General features: G+C 34.0%; 3 protein-coding genes across 9 annotated transcripts in view; 2 read left to right on the top strand and 1 right to left on the bottom strand.

Moving 5' to 3' along the window:
• The window catches only part of Egfr (epidermal growth factor receptor), a 134,561-nt gene extending 129,598 nt beyond the window's left edge, over positions 1-4,963 (top strand). For 2 of the 4 annotated variants that reach the window (XM_089727856.1, XM_028177938.2), the window contains exons 4-5: positions 103-1,942; positions 2,026-4,963. In XM_089727856.1, coding sequence (XP_089583982.1) covers positions 103-1,942; positions 2,026-2,874 — 2,689 coding nt within the window. In that variant the 3' untranslated portion in view covers positions 2,875-4,963. The remainder of the gene's footprint in view (positions 1-102; positions 1,943-2,025) is intronic. The other 2 variants (XM_089727859.1, XM_028177946.2) reach the window with 1 other exon arrangement.
• A 2,947-nt stretch (positions 4,964-7,910) lies between these two features.
• Positions 7,911-15,241, bottom strand: wus (TM2 and DnaJ domain-containing protein wurst). The gene is made up of 6 exons (XM_028178204.2): positions 14,726-15,241; positions 12,536-12,683; positions 12,212-12,413; positions 11,693-11,836; positions 11,460-11,583; positions 7,911-11,165 (listed from the first exon to the last, which is right to left on the bottom strand). Exons 1-6 carry the CDS (start codon positions 14,969-14,971, stop codon positions 10,956-10,958), a joined length of 1,074 nt encoding a protein of 357 aa, XP_028034005.2. The 5' UTR covers positions 14,972-15,241; the 3' UTR covers positions 7,911-10,955.
• A 2,429-nt stretch (positions 15,242-17,670) lies between these two features.
• syd (JNK-interacting protein syd) overlaps positions 17,671-22,127 on the top strand; it is a 39,953-nt gene continuing 35,496 nt past the window's right edge. For 2 of the 4 annotated variants that reach the window (XM_028177857.2, XM_028177867.2), the window contains exons 1-3: positions 17,671-18,505; positions 19,575-19,730; positions 20,408-20,555. In XM_028177857.2, coding sequence (XP_028033658.2) covers positions 18,176-18,505; positions 19,575-19,730; positions 20,408-20,555 — 634 coding nt within the window. In that variant the 5' untranslated portion in view covers positions 17,671-18,175. The remainder of the gene's footprint in view (positions 18,506-19,574; positions 19,731-20,407; positions 20,556-22,127) is intronic. The other 2 variants (XM_028177861.2, XM_089727830.1) reach the window with 1 other exon arrangement.

The following is a 22,127-nucleotide window of genomic DNA, read 5'->3' as shown; positions in this document are numbered from 1 at the left end:
CCTAACGATGGTGACCTCATTGTTTGTTTAATACACCAAATCTATCTTGGTGTATTAAATTGTAATTTATGTTATTTATGCTGAATTTCATTACTGTTCCAGATTGTACAAGGCTGACCACAAAAGCTGTAAGCAATGTCACTCGGAGTGCCTTGACGGATGCACTGGAGCAAGTCGGGCGAACTGCACCTCCTGTAAGCATGTCCGCGATGGCCCTTACTGTGTTGCCCAGTGTCCTGAATCAAGATATGCCTCAGAAAATGGAACGTGTCACCCATGTCATCCTAATTGCAATAATGGTTGCACGGGTCCTGCGAACACTGTCGGAGAAGGCGGATGTAATTCCTGCAATAAAGCTATAATAAGTGTTGAAGCCACAGTTGAAAGCTGTCTCAAGGAAGACGAATCGTGTCCAGACGGGTATTATAACGAGTGGGTCGGTAACGTTAAACCTTTAGAAGGAAAAGTGAAAATAGCGTGCAGAAAATGCCATCCCCTATGTATTAAATGTGTAGGATTTGGAATCCATGAACAAGTATGTCAAGTATGTAACGGTTTCAAAAGAGGGGATCAATGTGAGGATGAGTGTCCATCAGATCATTTCACTGATGAAATCGGCAGAAATTGTACACCTTGTCACCCAGAATGTAAAGGCTGTACTGGACCTGGTCCCACAGATTGTATCAAATGTAAAAATCTAAAGATATTCTTGGGTGGTTCTGATGCGAGCGACGAAAACGCTCCATTCAACTGCACTGATACATGTCCAGATAATATTCCTAATAAAATATATTTTGATGAACAATTACAAGACCCAATCGAAGAGCCGTATTGTTCTGAACACGCCAATGATATCCCAACCGCAACTGCAAGAACATCAACAGTTTTAGTTATAATTCTGGTCATAGCTTCCTTGTTCTTGGCGGTTCTTGCCATAATTGGATATAATTTCCGTCAAAAAGCAAAAGCAAAGAAAGAAGCTGTCAAAATGACGATGGTGTTGACAGGGTGTGAAGACAACGAACCACTGCGTCCAACTAACGTCAAACCAAATCTTGCCAAATTAAGAATAGTAAAGGAAGCTGAGCTTCGCAGGGGTGGTATGTTAGGATTTGGTGCTTTTGGAAAAGTATACAAGGGCGTATGGGTTCCTGAGGGAGAAAACGTTAAAATACCTGTCGCTATAAAAGTGCTAAAAGAGGCAACAGGTGCGAACACTAGTAAAGAATTTTTAGAAGAAGCTTACATAATGGCTAGCGTCGAACATCCAAACCTATTACAACTTCTAGCTGTATGCATGACCAATCAAATGATGCTCATCACTCAGTTAATGCCGTTGGGGTGCTTAGTTGACTATGTGAGAACACATAAAGAGAAAATAGGATCGAAAGCATTCCTTAACTGGTGCACACAAATAGCTAGAGGAATGGCATACTTAGAAGAAAAAAGATTAGTGCATAGGGATTTGGCAGCCCGTAATGTTTTAGTACAAACTCCCAACTCAGTTAAAATAACTGATTTTGGACTAGCCAAGCTATTAGATATAAATGAAGACGAGTACAAAGCAGCTGGAGGTAAAATGCCAATAAAATGGTTGGCACTAGAATGTATACAACATAGAATTTTCACCCACAAAAGTGATGTTTGGGCTTTTGGTGTTACAATTTGGGAGATTCTCAGTTATGGCGCCCGACCTTACGAGAATATCTCAGCACGAAATGTACCCGAACTAATTGAAAATGGATTGAAATTACCGCAACCGAGTATTTGCACGTTGGACATTTATTGTGTTATGGTATCATGTTGGATGTTAGATGCGGATAGCAGACCGACCTTCAAACAACTAGCTGATACATTCGCCGAAATGGCGAGAGACCCTGGTAGATATCTTGTTATTCCTGGAGACAAGTTTATGCGCCTTCCATCCTACTCGACACAGGTAGTTGATATATTCTTCGTTTAAAGTGCTTTATTTCAACGAATATTATTAGTTTAGTTTTCTAATTGTAAATTAAAATGTTTCAGGATGAAAAGGAAATGATAAGAAATTTGTCATCGGCTATGGAAGGTCCAGAATCACTAGTTGATGCCGACGAATATCTACAACCTAAATTCAAAAGTATGACAGGTACAGTGACGACCAACTCCGCTCTCAGTGCGGGCATGGAAACCCAAACCAGCTCACTGAAACCCTGTACATCTTCTTCGTGGCCTAATAATGCTGGTCAAGACGGGGTCCCCGACCCATCTACTAAGCCTGAAAATTGGGATCACGAAATGTTGCGATACAACAATCAACTGAATCCCGATGGCTCAGAAGTACGTCATTATTATAATAACGGCGTATGCGCGTCTGACACTTCGAGTTCGAGATATTGTAGCGATCCTATGAAAACGAGAACCGAAGTATCTTTGGAAGATAACTTCGACGGCATGTCCAAGGCAAAAGAAGCTCAAGTCGGTAATTTAAAACTGAACTTACCATTGGACGAAGATGACTACTTGATGCCTTCCCCACAACATACTCAGAACGCTTCGACGTATATGGATCTGATCAGCGAAGGCTGCGAAGGACAAGACGTTAACGACATCCGTTTCGGGGAATTCGTGAGTTCTAAACGTTGCATCGACAACCCTGAATACTTAATGTCAGAAGAAAGCGTACCGCCTCAGACGTTGGGTATCCCGACCGAACCAGTTCCACTGGAGTCACTGTCCGCGAGCGAAGAAAGCGCCGATACCACACCTCGTCCAGGTACTAGCAATTATATGCCGCAGCGTTCTGTAGAGGAGGAGTCCATGTCAGACCACGAGTACTACAATGATCTGCAACGAGAGCTCCAACCTCTACGACGGAATGAAACGACCGTCTGATTGCAATTACACAGCACACGATCCATTTGCAATTAATCTGTACTACACCAGCTCCGACCAGGAATGTTACCACCGTTGCTATGATCATCTGGGTTTAAATATGAGTTGTGTGGATTTGATAATTATTATAACATTTAATTGTGCGCGTCGCATCTGTCTAGCGTCTAGCAGAGTATTGTAATTTCTCTCATCTCAATTTTTATGGGCAAGAGCGCGCGCGCAAATCCCGTGCCATTGGACGATGGCTAGTGTTGGATCGATCGTAGTCTAAAGAGAATTTATACTAACATAGGAAAACCAATTTGTTAATTTGTTTATAATCATTAATATTTTTTTGTAAAGATACTGTTAAAACTTTATGATTTGTAAAAAATATATATAATTTCTATAGTGTGTTTTGTACACCTAACAAAAGATTTAAGTTATTTATTAATTTAGTTTAAGAATGGCTATGTTTAGTTCTCTCGGATGCTATTTGTTTAGCTTAAAGAGCATTATTTTTATTTTAAAACTGTGATAATTAGTTTAATTTCGATACATTGCGGACCAGTGATTTTTTTTTTATTATGTCCAGTGTGTGAAAATTATGTGAATAAGCATTTTGCACTTTACATAAATGAAAACAGATAGATAGAAAAATGCAAATAAAAATACAGCGTATTAAAGTACTGATTTTTTGTAGAGTTTCTATAACATTGCAAAATGTTTAAAATTACAGTAAGACCCCGCTTAGCTTATCCTTTCCAGCAAGATATAGCGTAATATGAAACAGCGTTAAACGAGGTTGTCTCGTCATGCAAATAATGGGGTAAGGTTTAATTATTACCCATGATAAAAACTTCAAATCATAATATTTGTTAGTATATCAATTGTCATATTGTATAAATTTATACTTACAATAACGTCAAGAAATGTCTAATACGATAAAAACACGTTCCAATAACACCACAGGAAAGAAGAAACACAGATAAAAGGCTTCGAATATCGGATAGCCTCACGCTGCGTGAAATTTCGAGGAATCCCACAATTTAAATAAAATAGCGTTAAACCGAAAAAGCGCTAAACGAAATAGCGCTAAACGAAAAAGCGCTAAACGAAACAGCATCAAGCTGGGTCTTACTGTTAATATTTTTTGTTTAACATTCCATAATACCTTCATAGTGGAACAAAGATATGCGTTTTCTCGTAAACAATTTTACTGTAAGAGAAGCGACTAATTCCATTAAAATTAATTCCATAATAAATATAAGAGCACTAAGTCTTGCCTTGCAAGTTCAAAATGTATAATAATAATCGAGTCACTGAATATTGCCGTGAGCCGCTACTAAGCCTAGTTTACTTTTCGTAAGTGTATATTATATAGCAAAGATAAAATGACATTGATTTATCGGAAATACAATTTCGAAGCACAAAACGAGCTCAAATTATTTCCATGCTAATGCAATTTAAACATAGTTTTACTCGTGTATTTGATTTAAGTCCTCGTTTGCCATGTAACATGTAAATACCGATTATGTTTGTAAATAAAATATATGTATATATTAAGTGTTCACAACAACTTTAGTGAACACAATCAGCTGTTTTTTAGTTTAGTTAAGCCTCGTTCTTTCATACACATCACATTCTAGTACTTAACGTTGTGATAAATTCGAATTATAATATAAAACGCAGGTCGATTTGTAGAAATTGTTATGTCGTAACGTGAAATTCAACGAGGTTATATTTAAATACATTATAAATTCTAATCGAATAGCTATTTTTGTTCTAAATTTAAGTGTGCCATTAAATAGATAAACATTTTTTTTTAATCATCGTTGTACTTTCGTTCAACGTGTTCTTAATTCGACTACTTTTCTAGTACAGTAAAACGTTTAGAAATATAATATTAATTACTTTTATTGGGTACATAATATAGTTTTAACGTCATAACGTTAAATATTCTTAATAACACGTTGAATGATCCATTCCATGTTGCGTTTTGTGGTATGAAATATTGAATATTAAATTAAGTTTTTTTACATGGCTAACATTGTTTTCTGTGTAGATAAATTATAGGTATCGTGTACCTTAATAAATGGAGAAAAGTAAATTAGTCTTGTTTTATTTACGTTTTAAACCTTGTTTTGGCATGAGTGATTCTATACTATAAATATCTTCATTTTTATTGGCTTCTGATAGTGAGTGAGTTTTGTAACTACGATGGTCAGACGAGCATACGGCGCACGTAATGGGAAGTGGTCAGCTCAAAGTACAGCCAAACAGCTGCCTACCTCTGAAAGCTCTCCTCGCAACTCGTTTGAAGATTCACCAGTCCTAAAGCTTATTATACGTATCTATGAACAATATTATATCAAGATTCCTATGTAACGAAAACAAAACATGTTTGTTGAATAGGAGGAGGTAGTTAAAAGGATTTTAAGACCTGGTAACTAAAATCTTTAGGGCAAATCTTATTTTAATTATATTCTTATTTTAATGATAATATGGAGTAAAATGAAATGAAGATGATTAATTTGAGACATTAATCAATTGAGATGAAATTAAATGAAATGAGATGATATGATATGGGATGAAATATAATCTCAGTAAATGGTGGTCATTTACGTAGATTTTTTCAGTGGATTTTTTGGAGGATCCCGAGAATTTACGAAATCTTGTACACACCATGATTTCGGTAACCGTTCCCCGAGATATCCATTCGGGTCCTTGCTAGGCCGTCGCATGCACACTGTGTGATGCATGGTTTATACTTCCTCCGTGCAGAATTTGGAAGTAGTATTCAGATAATTTTCTCCTACCTATCTATCTCCCAGAGATGCTCTCGAAGTCTCCAGTAAATTGAGGCTATTCCACGTATCCAACTTGTTTAAGGCAAGAATATATTCCATCATTTAAACTTATAGGCCATCAGTTCTTTGAAAGCGGCTTAACAGTCGCCGATATTGTGGACAGTTCTAATTTTATTTCAGCAGCTTTTTAACAGCATAAGCATTGGTTGCGTATGGCCCCGCTTGGTATACTGACGTGTGCCACGCAAGACTGTAATTCTTACTATAGTTCTTAAACATATTCGAGGCAATGTACCCTATCTATACGTAAGGCAGGACTAGGCGAGCTGTAACTTATAATAAGGTTCTATAAAAGTTGATTACACTTCCACTACGAAGGGCTGATGTATATCTCGTGATTAACGCCCACGCGAGCTGTATCTTGAAAGTTTACTGACCTAAGAGTTCAGAAACACCATTAAAACTCTTCTAATATTAACAAGCTGAAGATATTTTTTTGCATAGATGGGTGGATGAGCTCACAGCCCACCTGGTGTTTAGTTGTTACCGGAGCCCATAGACATCTATAACGTAAATGCTGTCACCCAGCTTGAGATATGAGTTCTAAGGTCTCAGTATAATCAGAACGATTGCCCCACCCTTCAAACCGAAACGCATTATTGCTGCAGGGCAGGAAATTGGCAGGGTGGCGGGTAGGTACCGCGGACTCAGAAGAGGTCTTACTACCACTAATCATACAAATTATAATTTTGCGGGTTTGATTTTTACTACACGATGTTATTCCTTCACAGTGTAAGTCAATCGTGAACATATGTTAAGTACATATTTCATTAGAAAAAATGTTACCCGGCTGCGGGATTCGAACATAGTTGCATCACTACATACGAATGTACCGGACGTCTTATCTTTTAGGCCGCGACGACTTCAAAAATACACGCTTCTGTGATTAGTCCTCTGAGACAAATTGATGGATTAAACTCGAATTCGAGATATCTAGTTACAAAGGTCAAGACAGAAAGCGAATTTAAAGAAACAGTTACATTCCAAGGGAAGCGAATAATAACGTATTTATGCATTCATACAAAATATGTCATTTGAGGCCCAATTGCATTCGTAGGTATATCGGTTATTGCAATCTTTTGCAAAGCCTCTTTCTGGGGACGCAATATTTCTGCCATGAAATTGATATTATTTTAAATAGGAAATAATGTATATATAATTAATTGTATAACTAAAATCTTTATAGACTTTTAGAAATTCTAATCAAAGATAGTAATGTATTATTTACTATAGATATATCAAAGATTTATCTGAATATTTATTGGTGATGCAGAGTGAGGCTATTCTATTCTAACTAATTTTGATAATAATTTTAAACGATACCTATTATCGAGACCTTAACCTCGAGTCGAAATTGGGTGGGGTACCCAACTGTGGTGTCTACAGGTGAGAATGGGCAGTTTCCATCAGGTTTGGTCAGGTTCTGATAACGTGTCAATGGAAGCGGCTGTGTCGTGAAACAAGTTACTTCACCTCGCTCAGCAGCATAGGAACAAAAATGATACATTAAATACATTTTAATGAACTTCTTTAATAAACATACAAAATATACAAAAATTAAAAACATAGGACGGACACAATGAACAAATAATATAAATTATAACTATTCGATTAAATAATTAAACAATAAAATTTATTTAAGAGAAAATACCTAATTAGCAATTTAAATAAATTATTACAAATTTATAAAATTTGACAAAAAATAAAACAGTAATTTGTAATTTACAACTAAAATAAATACAAATTTGGTGTTTTAAATGCATTGCAAGAATCTCTCAAAAAATAAAATAGTCGTTTTGAGGGATTCGCATATTTTTTCTTATAGAATGGTGCTACACTATAACATTTGGAACAGTTATTTCACTGTATACTTCTGGGATACATTAGACCCAATTAAAGTTCTAATTGAATTTAAAAAATTAAGCGGTGGTTATCCTTCATTAATCGCATTTTTCTTTTATACTTTTATCCAGATTCAGAACACGGACTTGTTGTATTATACAGACAGCTAAATGGGCAAGCTTTTATGTTTTTTACTACAATAACAATTTTTAAATCCATTTTAAATATACAAGAATTATGAGTAAAATAAATTTATTCAGTTAAGGTCTTCTTCAGATAGAGATTGATCGCTATAAAGACAACGGATCGATACATAATATACATATTTAAACTTTTCTCTTTCCCTTTTCAATTAACTTAAGTGGGTTTTTAATTTTCTCATCCATGAATGAAATCCCATTATACCCCCCTGTAACTTAACGCAAATTTTCGAATCAAACATTTATTGAAATCGCTCGCACATAACCTATTCCACGTTAATGGTATCATGACAGCAACCTTCCCTAAAGTACCAATATAATCAATCAGGTGTTATAAGAACGTAATCTAATTAAAAAAGCGGTTGGTGGTATAACACGCGGTTCATGCCACCCACGACCGAAAACTATGGAGCAAGATCACATGTAGTCGCGATCCTCAGTAGTGAGGGAATGATAGTGAAGAGAGGAACGCATTGTAGAAAAATATAAAACATAACTTTTTAACTATATAGATATATCGAGATAATGGATTTATATTAAAATATTTAATAACCTGACGTGTTCCCGAGAGATTTATAGCACTTTCGCAAATAAATTCGATGACCATGAATGAGTTGGCAGGAATTACCTACATATTTTTTTTAAGTTATATGACTTAACAATTTTTAGAAACATTTCAAATAGAATAAGTATATTAAATAATGTCTCAGTTAATGTGTGACATCATATACTTTTCAACTAGGCAACAAGAAATGTACAGCAAATCTAGGTACATATCGCAGAAATTGATAATCATGCCTAAATTCTAGGCATGTTAGAATTTATCGATTTGTCCACTACGTTCTTTAAATCGATAATATAAAAAAAATTGACTCAAAAAGTACGCATAGTAATCTTGATACTTATGTATAAGAATCAAATCAAAACTTGCAATGTTGAAGTCTGGATTTTTATTATTGGGGGAAGATGCTGAATTTCTGATACCATCTAGAAACTCACAATAGTTCGACCAGCAGTAGCTACACTAGTTTATGCGATACCTAAGCTAAATTAATAAAAAATATTTGAAAAAGTAATTTCTAATTTCGTATCCAATTTTCTAATGGTGTTTATAAAAGGTGTTTAAAAACGGCGAATAACTTTGACTTTGTCGAATCTTTTGTTAAACTTCGGACGTATTAAACTCTACGCGACATTAAGCCATTTACACTGTTCTTATCATTCGCTTAATTGCTAATGACTGTTTCCTTTTCTAATTCACTGTAAATCCACGTCGCATTCTCATTTATACAGTCACGCATTAACCGGCATAAAAAATCGTATGATTATAATTACTCAAGTACAAATGACCGCTACCTTACATATGAATAAAACTAGATTAAACAAAACACAGTCAAATAAAATAAGTCTTCCAAGTGGAGTTCTATTGGGAAGCAGTGGGTCCATACGGTAGAATTACCGTTTTAAATTTGGAATAAATTATATGAATTTCAGATCTCGTTTCTGTGCGTGTTTTTTAAGAATTCGTATGTAATTTTTGTCTTGGGTTCGCGACGCCTAAAACCTACTAGATATATTTTTTAATCGATTATTTTAATGACTTCTTAAATATCATATGAAAATACAAGATATCTATAATAGCTTAGATTCCTTTTAAAATACAAAATTTCAATTTGATAATAATAAAATCAGTTTCAATTATGTATCATGTTCAAATTAGTGTCCACCCAATTTCGAAGTACCAAAATTGTATTTTTTTTATGTCCATACTGAAGCTGAACCGTCACCAGCCCAAAATAATAAAACTTAATTTTTCCTTAAAATACTTATTTAAAGAGTGAAGTATAAATCACTGTATCGATTCTAACGTTAAGACATGTTATACGAATTCGAAATTTAAATACTAGAACGTAATAAATGAAATTACGGTTACAGAAGAGAAAATTACAAATTTTAATGATTGTTTATACGTATTTTAATTTTAATTCAACGTTTTACTCATTTAATTAACTTATAATATCAGTATCATTATGTTAGAACTGCTTTATTGAAAAGCCCATTTTATACGGCTTCGTGTAGTTTTTTTTTAAGTTTTTCTTGCAACTACAACGCCTAGACTATATTTCCTAGATCAATAAGTTAGTTAATTAAATATTGAACTTGAAATATTGAAATTAGGCCCATATCCATAACACATTACAGCCAATATAATATTCGTGATTCGGTAGGATACTTTATGCATCTAATATCTAGTTTTGACATTAATCCGAAACTTGGTAGTATAATTATTACGTTCACAATCACATTATTTTAAATTTTTTATAAAAAATTATGACCTGGTAAACAGACCTTTAAGCCAATTATTTTACATATCCAGCGATTTTCATTTTATGACACTTTTCGTATTCTATATTCGCGACAGCTCGTCAACGACTATAATACACAGATTTAAAAAGAAGAAAATATACTAATAACAACCTAGCTAGAATAATAGTAGAATAATAATAACCTAGCTAGACGTGTGAGATTTCTTTTCAGCATAAATTATGACGTAACGATACGCACAATGAACAATCGCGTTTACAGACAAACACAAGTACTTACTAAACAATTACAGAATCTTCCACAACCCTTTGTCCAATGAGTGACACGAGTTTTGAGTTAACCTAAACGTATTACGCCGAAAACGCACTAATGGAGACGCTGAGAGATTCTATTAGGAGAATTAATTTCGCATTGGCCGAATAAAATGTTAATTAATATACATATATTTTACTGCTGTAGCATTGCTACGCTTCGCGTTAATTATAGCTATATGAGATATATTTCTACATCACAAGCATAAATTCGGTAAGACTATAATGTATAGGTCGATTTCAAAAAACTATATTTATATTGGTTAACTTTGTATAGTTCAAAATCATTAATACCTATCCGACTTTATGCTTATTATGTCAGAGCATAAAACAGTATCTTGCTGTTGACTTATCTTAATTTAACTATCCCAGAAATCTCCACACCCAATCCATCAACCATTTTACAAAATTTAAACTCAATCTGATTAACGATGCGCGTTTGCATCGAATTAACGAACAATTTAAGATACGAACAAACAAAGAGGCCCACAAATAATTATTTTTATATTTAATATTATTTTTAGATTTGAGGTTTACGTTTCCATTCACCTTCATTACTCCGAGTTATCTTTCTTATTGCGTCGATTTCTTCTGTGCTTGCTATTGGACAAGATCTCGTAAGCTTGTTGTATTTCCATGAATCGTTCTTGGGCAGCGCGGCGTCCGTTCTCATCCTTGACTTTGTCGGGATGATGCTCTCTGGACAATCTTCGCCAAGTAGAAGTTATCTCTTGTTGTGTAGCTTCAGGGCCCAGCCCGAGCACCTGTAATAGATAAACGGCATTAATAAGTTCACCTCGCAAATGTAGACTTTATATGGCTATCATTAAAGTTTACATTTAGATTATTCTCTCTCCGGTGTTTAGGTTGTTTTTACTAAAACTAATTAAATCTATATGACCTAGATAGATGTAGTTCAAACTGATTAGAGTATAAAAGCAGAAAATTCAATATTTAACTGAATTGTACTGAAAGTAATAAAATGAACAGAAAAAAAAGTATTAATAATTTGAAAAGTTTCAAGATTTTGTGGAGTTAGCATAGATAGCGTGACATACCTTGTATGCATTTTGTTCACCATGAGGATCAGACAGATCAATAATTTGTTTCCATACTTCATACCAGCCATGATGCTGTGCATACTGGTATGTATCAATAAGGCACTGCTTCACATCAAGCCACCTAAACATATGCATACACATAAATAAGAAATCTAGCAAGTTATCTTGCATTGTTATTAACACATCTAAATTTTACAAGATCTCAATCTGGTTGAAATTGAATTTCTCACCAAGGACTTGTAAAGAAGTGATGCAATGCTTCGTAGATTGGAACCTCGTCGCCTTCACTGTCAGTGATCGTGCCATTGAAGTACAAGTAGCTACACCATAGGGATAAGTAAAGGCAAGCACACACACCGAGGACAATCACTCTCCTGTAAATTGTATACACTTAACTTGCTAAAATTGCACATAAATGCAACAAAGCTGAGGAATTAACAACTTGTTACAAAACTTAATGACTAAATCCAGATTTCCCAACTCGCTTGCTAATTCCAAAAAACATGCAAGCATTAATGGATCTTTTTAAAGGGTTTTTGTTAGCCTAGAGTAAAAACTGAGACTTAACAATAAAAGCACAATTATATCACAATCAAGATCTACCAATTCAATGAAAGTTCAATTACACTTTTACTAAATTTTTAACTAGGACATTATTTAAAGTTCTTTCACAGTCTTTTCATACGATGGAGACAAACGTGTTGAGGAGCAAACAACTATGTTTTAATATTTAATTCACATATACATACTTAACAAAACGATGCCTTCTTGGAGTTCTGCGCCACTGCTTTGAGAAGGAGTCAAATGCTAATGCCGCAGACAACACCATGATAGTGAAAAATACTGTTTCATCATATATAAAGTAGCGAAGAGGATAGGACACATATGCAGCTAAGAGAGGCCACTTCAAGGTTCCTTGCTCGTGACCAATGTTGCCTACTGTCCAGACACCTGTGCAGAAGAACTTCAATTCAGTCAATCATTATAACTTTAGCTTCATAATAATAATGATGAACGTCGAAACTCATATGAATTTCAGTATTTAAATAGATTTAAAACTTATCTTTACTTACCTAGTGCAGCAACCAAAGGAATGAGGTAGTTGAGATATCTAAAATTGATACCCCATATTTCATCAGATGGCACTGCTACCATCATCATTTGACCCCAGGAATAACCAACCATCAGCATTCCCGTAAAACGATTCATAGAAAATGGTGGCTGTGGATAAATGTTCTTTAATAATTTACTTATATTTTTATTTAATCAAGTATGAAAAAGGGTACATAAATACACTATTATAATTTAATCTTTGAAGTTTTAGAGGCTTAACAGCTCTGGATTTGCCGACAATCTATCAGGGACTTAATTAATTATAAACGAGACAGTAGAACCACTCTATCCCTACTTTATGTATTGTACTTTATGTACATTGAAATAAATGGGCAGTTTTCTAAAATCTTAAATTTCATTGTAGCTATGTACTTATTGATAAAAATGAATTTAACCAAACTACTATTTAAACATCAAATTGAGTTGAACAGGTAAATAGCATATGGGTACAACAGCCTGTAGGTAAAGCGTTCAATTGTAAAAATATGAATATAGATAATAGAGTTAAATAAAATATAATTTAAATAATAATGAACTAAATTATAAGAACTAGCTACTGTTCAAAATTTAATTTGTGTTTTTAATCTGATTTATTGTTCTATAGAATATTTGTACAATGTAGTAATATAAATAAGTACAATGAAATACAATGCAGTAAGATATAATAATATGCATTAGTGGGATGAACCAGTTCAGTTAAAATAAGCGCTAGTTTCAAGAGGGAAATAGTTTTTGCATCAAAAATAATACTGATTAACATTTGATAACATCAATTTTGAAATAATTTAATAAGTTATAGGTTTTGATTGAGAATAATTTTGTGGATTTTATTTTATCTAAATCTGAAAATACACAGTGAGATACATACAAAACATTGTCTAATGAATTTCAAGAAATGAGATGAATATTTTATATATTAGACAGTTCCCTCATTAGTTATACAATGGTAAAATATTAAATAATAAACCTATAACCATATAGGATTTCCACCTTTTTATTATCATGTGTGGATGTGTGGGTAGAGAAAGCTTTATATTTTGATGATTTGCCATTACCCCATATTAAATGCTTGAAAGTTAATATTTTTGCATGAAATTTATGAAAACAAACTGCAAATGAAGAACGATACAAAAATGATATCTATTATAGTACACAAACAGATTTTGGAAAAAAAACCTAAATAAATATAAAAAGCTAAATCAATTTGAGCTTTTTCCAGCAGTTTACCAATAAAAAGAATGAAACTATTTGAGAAAAACTTAGTGTGCTTTAAGTTAATTTGAATTGAGATTATGATGAGGTGTTTTGCAAAAGTTTCTGAAATCAGGGGTTTGTGTGTATAATTTCTTAGTTTGTTTTTGACGGAATGCTATTGATTTGCATTACATTTCACGGAATATGATGTTAATGACTTAAATATCAATTAATTACGTTAGTAGTTTAATATGCCATTTTGTAAAGCTTTATTATGTTCTGAGAAATATAACTTTGGATGAAAATGTGACCGTTACTGAACATATTAAGGAGAACATAAATTGTTCTTTATTTTATTAAAGTTTTTAGTTTATCTGTTTGTAATTTAATGTTATGGCCACAAGCACATCATAGTCTATATGTCATGTGTATGTCTTAAACTAAAAATTCAAAAGTAACCAATATTATGAAAGCAAAGCATAATTTAAGCAGTTATATACCACAACTAACAAAAGCATGTTATTTAATGATAACAAACATAAACTCCAACCCTTGTTATATACTTACAAAATATTGTATTATTGAGGCCCACTGAGTAGATGAAGTCTTAAAATAGAAAATAGACCAAGTTGTTAGAAATTTGAAATAAGACAAACATAGAACTTTCATTATAAAGGAGATGTAAAGTTTATTTTGTTTAATCACAATCATATGTTATTACATTTCACCAGAAATAATTTTATAAGTGAACATTATCCAACACTTAAGTTGAATTTGTGTTCAAGTGTTTTTGTCCAGTTTAAATTTGATTTATTAAAATATTTAATTTAGACATTTGTTAAGAAACTACTGCAAGTTTGTTCTGTATTTACAGTTCAGTTTTATAGTTTAGCATTATTTATACACTGTGTCGTGATCTTTCAGTCAGATTCAGGACACATTGTATCTTAGCTCACCTTCTTGTTCCGTATCATTCTCCCAATAAGGTCCTCCACATATTTAGGATCCTCGTTAGCATCTCTCACATACCTTGGTATGCGAAATACTTCACCCAACCAACCTATACCGAAGCCACCAAGAGTGGTCCACCAAACAAATGCATGTCTATCTCTTCTTAAATAGAAATGGTGCACTCCAAATGGCCCCCCAAATAACCAAAAATGTAAGCCAAAATATTGACTTTTGCCTGCGGTAGTACTCATATTCACAGATATTATCTTCTAAATAAGTGGAACGTAGTATTGAAACCGTGTCATCCGAATTCAAAACTTGTTTCACTAAAGTTTACAGTTCTATGTTGAATATATGTTACGTGTACCACAAAAATCTATTGAAATAATTAATGATAATTATTATTGTATAGATATTACTTTAAAATTTCAATCCTAAAATTCAAAATCTTCGATTTCTATGGTTTGTAGAAGAAACTAGGAGTGACGTCAGTGACATGAATTGATCTGACGTGCACAAAACAATAGTGTTGTACTAAAAATCAGTCCATCAAAAGCGCACTTAACTGTCTTTTAGTATATATCTCTAAAAGTGTTGAATTGTTTTTAACATAGCATTTCTTGAAGAAGAAAAAACGAATCACTAAACTAAGGTGGAGCCTTCATCAACAATAAACATTAAATTAATGGAAAACGGAGTCCTACAAAATTGTTTACTACAGTGAGTTGACATAGAATGCGGACAATTATTGTGTTTTAAATATATTGTGTATTTTAAATTAGAATATGTTCTTATTTAAAAAAAAAACAAAGATACACCAATGCCTTTTCGATATTAGGGTGTACTAGGATCTCGATCCTAACCAAGATTCACAACTTATCGCCTGCACTCCAGCTTTCTGAACGCCGAAAAACGTGGATATTATTTTTAAAGCGTAAAACTGGATTCTTCGCAAAATGTCACTTTAACGTGCCAAGTAAAGTAATATTGTTTTCGGTGTCAAAATATAGTTCTAATGCTACAATAATAAATAACGCCCTTTTGTTTCACTGTTTGTTACTGTTAAAATTAACCAACCAAATGTTATCAGTTTTACAAATACACATGGCTTGATATATTTTTATGGTTTTAAAATTAAATGTTAATCTGAGTTTCTCTAAACTATTCATTTTCTTTAAAATGAATAATGTAAATATAGCATCTATGTCTGTATGTTTTGGAAGGTATGTGTATATTACTTATTTTTATGTGAATTAGTATTAACTTTTAAAGTTGTTAAAATAGAGATGCTGAATGCTTTGAGATAGTGGTTGGAATTGTTATACGTCCTTAATATTTGGTAGATACTATCATGCAAAATTAGCTTCGTTAGTCCAACACTTGATGAAAATCTGTGACTTAAAGTTTCAAGACATTTGCCCTCCTCGTGTGATGCTCGTTATCAGCACTTTTCAACTATTGTTGACTTTTAGACTGCTAAAATTCATACAAAACACACCTACTGAATGCCAGAATAGTTAAGTAGCATTTTTAAAATCCACTGAGCTTCTCGCTGGATCTTTTCAAGGGGTCGAGGCTGCGATCTAGTGGCAGACTCTGCTAAGCACTGCTCTTATTAGGGCAGATGCTATCTCTACAACTTCTTTTTTTTTTTTTCCTACCTAAGCTGAGAGCTTTGAGAGGCTATTTCAGCGTAATCCTAACGTTTGTAGGTGAGCTCACGGGGCTCAAACCTGATGACGTTGCTAACACGAACCCTAGCAAGAGCCGTGCTTCGCAGAATCTACCACCGGATCGGAAACGCGACCCACTGAGAAGATCCGGCGAGAAACTCAGTGGGCTGTGTCTGGGAGTTAATTTACTCGTCGAGCCCTTCGTCGCAAGCGACGGGTTCGACGAGAACGGTGACCGGTGCTTGAAGTACCTAGAAGCACCATTAGTGGATCGGGAGGATCCGAGATGACGTGTTTTGGGCGACGTCGACTGCTTTCCATTCTGTCCGCAGGATCGGGAATGTAGTTACCGGCGGCCACGATGAGAGGGTTCTCGTGTCGTGCCGCTTTATCGAAGTGGCGCATCGACGCCGACTGAAGATACTTACTGATGGATTCTAAGTCCAGGTCGTCGTGGAGGTTGACGTTCCTGATGAACCACGGGGCTCCGACGGCTATCCTGCAAAAACGGGATTGAATAATTTGGAAGGATTTTAAGTGAGTGCGGGCCGCGTGAGCGAACACTACACTTGCATAGGTCATGACGGGGCGTATGTAAGTTTTGTAGAGTGTCACCTTATTTCTAAGGGACATTTTACTTCGCCTACATATCATCGGGTAGAGACGTCCTAGAATGAAGGCGGCACGGTCGCGTACCGTCTTGATGTGAGGGCGGAATGTCATCCTACTGTCGAGGGTGACGCCTAAATATTTGACCTTCGGGGCCCACGGTATGGGCTGGTCGAACATCGTGATTGGGCGAATGGCGGAGGCGGAGGTGTTGACGTGCCTAGTCGGGAGAGGGATGCTCAGCGTGGTGTTCGGAGGGCGACCCCTTTTGAAGAGCACCGCTGTGCTTTTCGTGGGGTTGATGTCGATGCGCCACTTCCGGAACCACTGTCTCATGGTGGTAGCTGCGGTCTGAAGTCGTCGATGAAGCAACGCCTTCTTCCTACACGAGTAGTAGATGGCGGTGTCATCGGCGAAGAGCGCCAGATGGGTCTCCGGAGACCGGGGTATATCATTGATGTACAAACTGAATAGTAACGGGGAGAGGGCGGAGCCTTGCGGGACTCCGGCTGTGACGTGACAACTCTCAGAATAGCCACTCGCGGCTACTGGCACTAAGATATCTAAAAATTAGATTAAACTCTATGGTCAGCATTCAAAACTTTAAGTTAAGAAGCATAGACAATAGGGATATTGGTACTTATATCGATTCGTTACCTACTAAACATTATCAACGAATCTTCAAGAATGGTCATGTTTTTACTTCGCTTGTTAACGTTTTTATAAAAATTAATTCCATTACTAAGAATGCATTTGACAGCTCGATTTAATAAAAAATTTGCGAAAAAAGCACGGGTTCTCTAAAATAATTTATTTACATTAAAATGAGTCACAGCCACACAACAGGAAATTCTGTCAACTCTGTGTTACCATTTCCCAGAGAAATAGTAATTTTTTCGATAGTCACCGCAAATACGTCAAACAAATGGTGTGCAATCAGTAATCTTTGCTTCTTTCTTTTTGCGTATTTATAATCACACGCATATTAATTTTCACTAAAAGCAATGTCTAAGCGTCAAATTATAATAATTTGGAAGTTACTAAAATCGATCGCGTCATTCAACAATATCGCTCACCAAATTAAAATCATGTTTTCACGTAAAATTCATTAGACGGCCTCGGTGGGGGCAGACGTAATTTCCTTGAACCAAAAGTTAATAAATAACATCGAAAATGAATTTCGACGACAGTGCGAGCAGCGGGTATGTTACCAATGAGACCATATACGGAACTCATGAAGATTCTCACGTAGTTATGTCAGAGAAGGTACAATCTCTTGCTGGAAGTATCTACCAAGAGTTCGAACGTATGATAGCGCGATACGATGAGGATGTAGTAAAAACATTGATGCCACTTCTAGTGAATGTATTAGAGTGCTTGGATTCAGCCTATCAGACGAATCAAGAGCACGAGGTGGAACTAGAGCTATTGCGAGAAGACAACGAGCAGTTAGTTACGCAGTATGAACGCGAGAAGGCAGCCAGGAAGTACGCTGAACAGAAGGTATAAATCCCAATAATAATGCAAGGAAGTAGACCTTGATTTTCTTTTGTTTTGTATTACAAGGCTGTTAGATTGCATTCAGTACTGTACTGAACTCCATATGCTGTACACATTTTTTATACATTATTTCTTCATCAACTTTGTGCAATAATAATAAAAAAGTGAGAAATGTGTGATCCATTTTGTTATCTGAATCCCAAGGTGAGCATGTCGCTTTGGCTGTCTTTTGTAAAAATAGTCAGTATCATTGTTTTAAGCTGTATTTTTAATAGTGAAAACACAGTAATGTGTATTATGTATAAGTATTTAGAACAGCATGCATCTTAGCTCGAATAATGATTAATTGCTATTTATTGATAGATTGTCATGCATCAGAAATAAACAAAGCAAAAGTTTTTTTCTTACACTGCCCAACAAAAATGTGAATTATAAATTAATGTAATAATGAATAGTATAGAATAATTTAATGTCTTGTTAATTTACTGTTTCTTAATCAAAGCGATGCATTTCACTGTTGCAGAACAACAGTGTTACTCAAGTTTTTGTTGTTTGGAATGCATTTAAATTGAATGCTATTGCTCAGTTGCTCTGATTGTGAGTTGTTTATGAATGTGTTTTACATTATACAATACATTATCTTACTTGTAGTGCTCTGCGCTTAGCCTGATTTCTTTGTCTTATAACGTGTTTTGGAAAAAATTGTAATAAGAAAGTAGTTAAAAAGAAATCTAATGTAGTGCAGCAACTATATTGACTTAAGGTTTTATTATCATTAATGTTTGCGATATAAATTCTATATATATTCGATATAAATTCTATAATGGAGCTAAAATCCCAAATAAAAACCAGAAATATTTATTGGACTTGATATATATGTTATTCTTCCCTAAACCATTCTTTCTAGCTGTTATTCATATGAGATATGAGAGTTTAATTCTTACTCCCCAGAGGGCAGTCTGATTAATAATGTAGTCACTTATATAGTTGAGTAATTGTTTTATGCTAAAATCATCATGTAGTAACATACTGATTAGTTGATGAGAATAATCACATCACAATATTTCTTCAGTTACTGGAAGCTGAGGATCATTATGAAGGAGAAAGAAAAGACTTGACTGGCCGTTTAGAAGCACTGGATAGCATCGTGAGAATGTTAGAACTTAAACACAAGAACTCCTTGGATCATGCTAGTAGACTCGAAGAAAGAGAAAATGAATTGAAAAAAGTAAGTTATGCAATATAAAACACTATAAAGTTTGACAGAAAATTGTAACATTTGGATTCTTAAAGGGAAATACTTGCATTACTTAGTTTGTCAGTAAATATAAAAATTAAATATTATGCGTCTATCATTTGCATCATCAAAAATATCTGTAGAACTGCGAGATTAAAAATATGTTATAGTGATTAAAAAAATGCGTGGTGATAAGCACATTCTAAAATTAAAAAATAATCAATGTAAGAGTATCATAATTAGACTGTAACATATCAAGTGAATGACCTGCGATGGGTCATTGTCATAATTTGTTCGCAAATAGTGATAAGACTTGTAATATCATAACCTAAACAAATAAATGCCTTAGTGGTGCATAATTAAGAATTCTGCTTGATTACCATTTATCCATGTAAATTTTTAAATGACAATTTTATTTATATAACTGCTGAATCTTATATAAAATTGAAATAGCTAAACAGCTTCCAGTGTTAAATACTCAGAGAATATTACTCATTATATATTAATACAGAATAATTCCCAGTTTGTTCCCAGATAAAATTTATCTATTTTTCAATCTGCACTATTACTGGTTTTTTTGGAAATTGACCAGAAATATAAACAAAACTTGAACCAACAACGAAATTATTTCAATTATTACTTATTTGATATTATTTATTATAAAACAGGAATACGCAAAGTTGCATGAAAGGTACACCGAGCTATTTAAAACTCACATGGATTATATGGAAAGAACAAAGCTACTTCTAAGCACAGCGAGTGATAGAAGCGAAGTTCGAGGGCGACTGGGACTCAATCCTGTTGGAAGGTCTAGTGGTATGTTTAAGTGAAAATATCTAATTAGAATTAACATACAAAAATTATTAATTAAATGAAAAATTCCTCATATATTAGTAATTTAAACTTGATTAATACCAAAATACTATTTAATTCAATAACATTTTAGCCTAAAAGTAGCAAAAACCAATTACTAATAACTTATAGAGTATAATAAAAAAAAGGTTCAGTTCATGCCAAAAACAATTAAGAATATATTCTTATCAACTGCACTAGATTCTGGATTAATCTATATATTTGTTTATCATTAAGCAATGTATTTAAATGAGTCAGTCCAATTATAAGGTAATGGAAACTAAGTTCGATTTCTCAGAACTCCCATTAAGTTATGGTGAGATGCTTGGGAATGTTTTTTTTGAAGCCACCCATAAGAAGCTTTCTCTAAATTAGGTAATGACAATTTTGGCTGCTTTAATTCAACCTACCCCTAGAAAAGAAGACAAGATTTTTCAGACTCCCTCTACCCCATGTTTTTAAAGGTTTTATCTGGTTTTCCTAAATAGTTTGACATTAATGGAATAAAAAAGAAAACAGTTTATAGTTAGTGGCAATAATTTTTAATATTGTTTTAATATCGAGTGGCACAGGGACTGTAAATTAACCATTCACTGTGACCCACATTGATCTGTTGTGACCAAGCCCAAAGTATTAATAAATCGATGCCCAAATTTATCATGAACTGGACTCTTTATTCAGATAGGTTTCTTCTTTCTTCGTACAGATCGATTCTTCAGATATTCATGATCTTCCCTTAGACCCCCTTAGATTCCCTTAGATTAATGCACTCTTAAATTTTGTTTATGAGCATCACAACTGTTGTTGAGTTGCTTTAACCTAATACTTCACGTTGAAATGTCCATCACTACATCAAAAGCCACACATTAAGACTTGTAATGTATTACGTATGTAAGAATAGTGTTTACCTCTTCTCCCTCTCGAGATAAAAATTCCTTGTGCCCTCTCTAAGGACCCTTACGTAATTAATTAATAGCCCCAAAGGAAACTTGGTAGATAAAGATTGGTAAGATAATAGAAAAAAAAAAAACTTTCATGTTAGTTTGAACACAACAAAAAAATATTTTAAATTATCTAGAAATCTCGTAAAACAAATATTGCTTTATATGTAGTGGTAACAATAATTCTTTACTTCAGTCTTGTTGGATGGTTAAATTTGAGGGGACTGGGTTCTGTAGGTGATGAGGGGCTATTTAAAAACACACTGCTTCATTATAATTATATTGCAGATAGTTTGAACACTTTACACCATTATACAACTATTATCTTTATATTTTTTATAAAACTCTTACATGTTTCTTTGACCCTGTCTAGATGAGAAGTCCTTACTTTTTCTTAGGAGAATACAATCATCTGTTTTTTAAACATTTAAAATAATTCTAATATTCGAAATCTGTAATCATGTGTCAAGTGTTGCCTGCCATTACATTTATATTCAAACTCCAACAAGTCTAAATCTATACTCTAAACACAAAACTTGAATCTATAAGTATAGTATATGAATAATAATGAAATAAAAATCGAATAATTTACTTA

The sequence above is a fragment of the Bombyx mandarina genome, chromosome 01, assembly GCF_030267445.1.
Source record: "Bombyx mandarina strain Sakado chromosome 01, ASM3026744v2".
Lineage (NCBI taxonomy): Eukaryota > Metazoa > Arthropoda > Insecta > Lepidoptera > Bombycidae > Bombyx > Bombyx mandarina.
The sequence above is the reverse complement of the archived record's forward strand: the minus strand, read 5'-3'. Positions and strand labels throughout refer to the sequence as shown.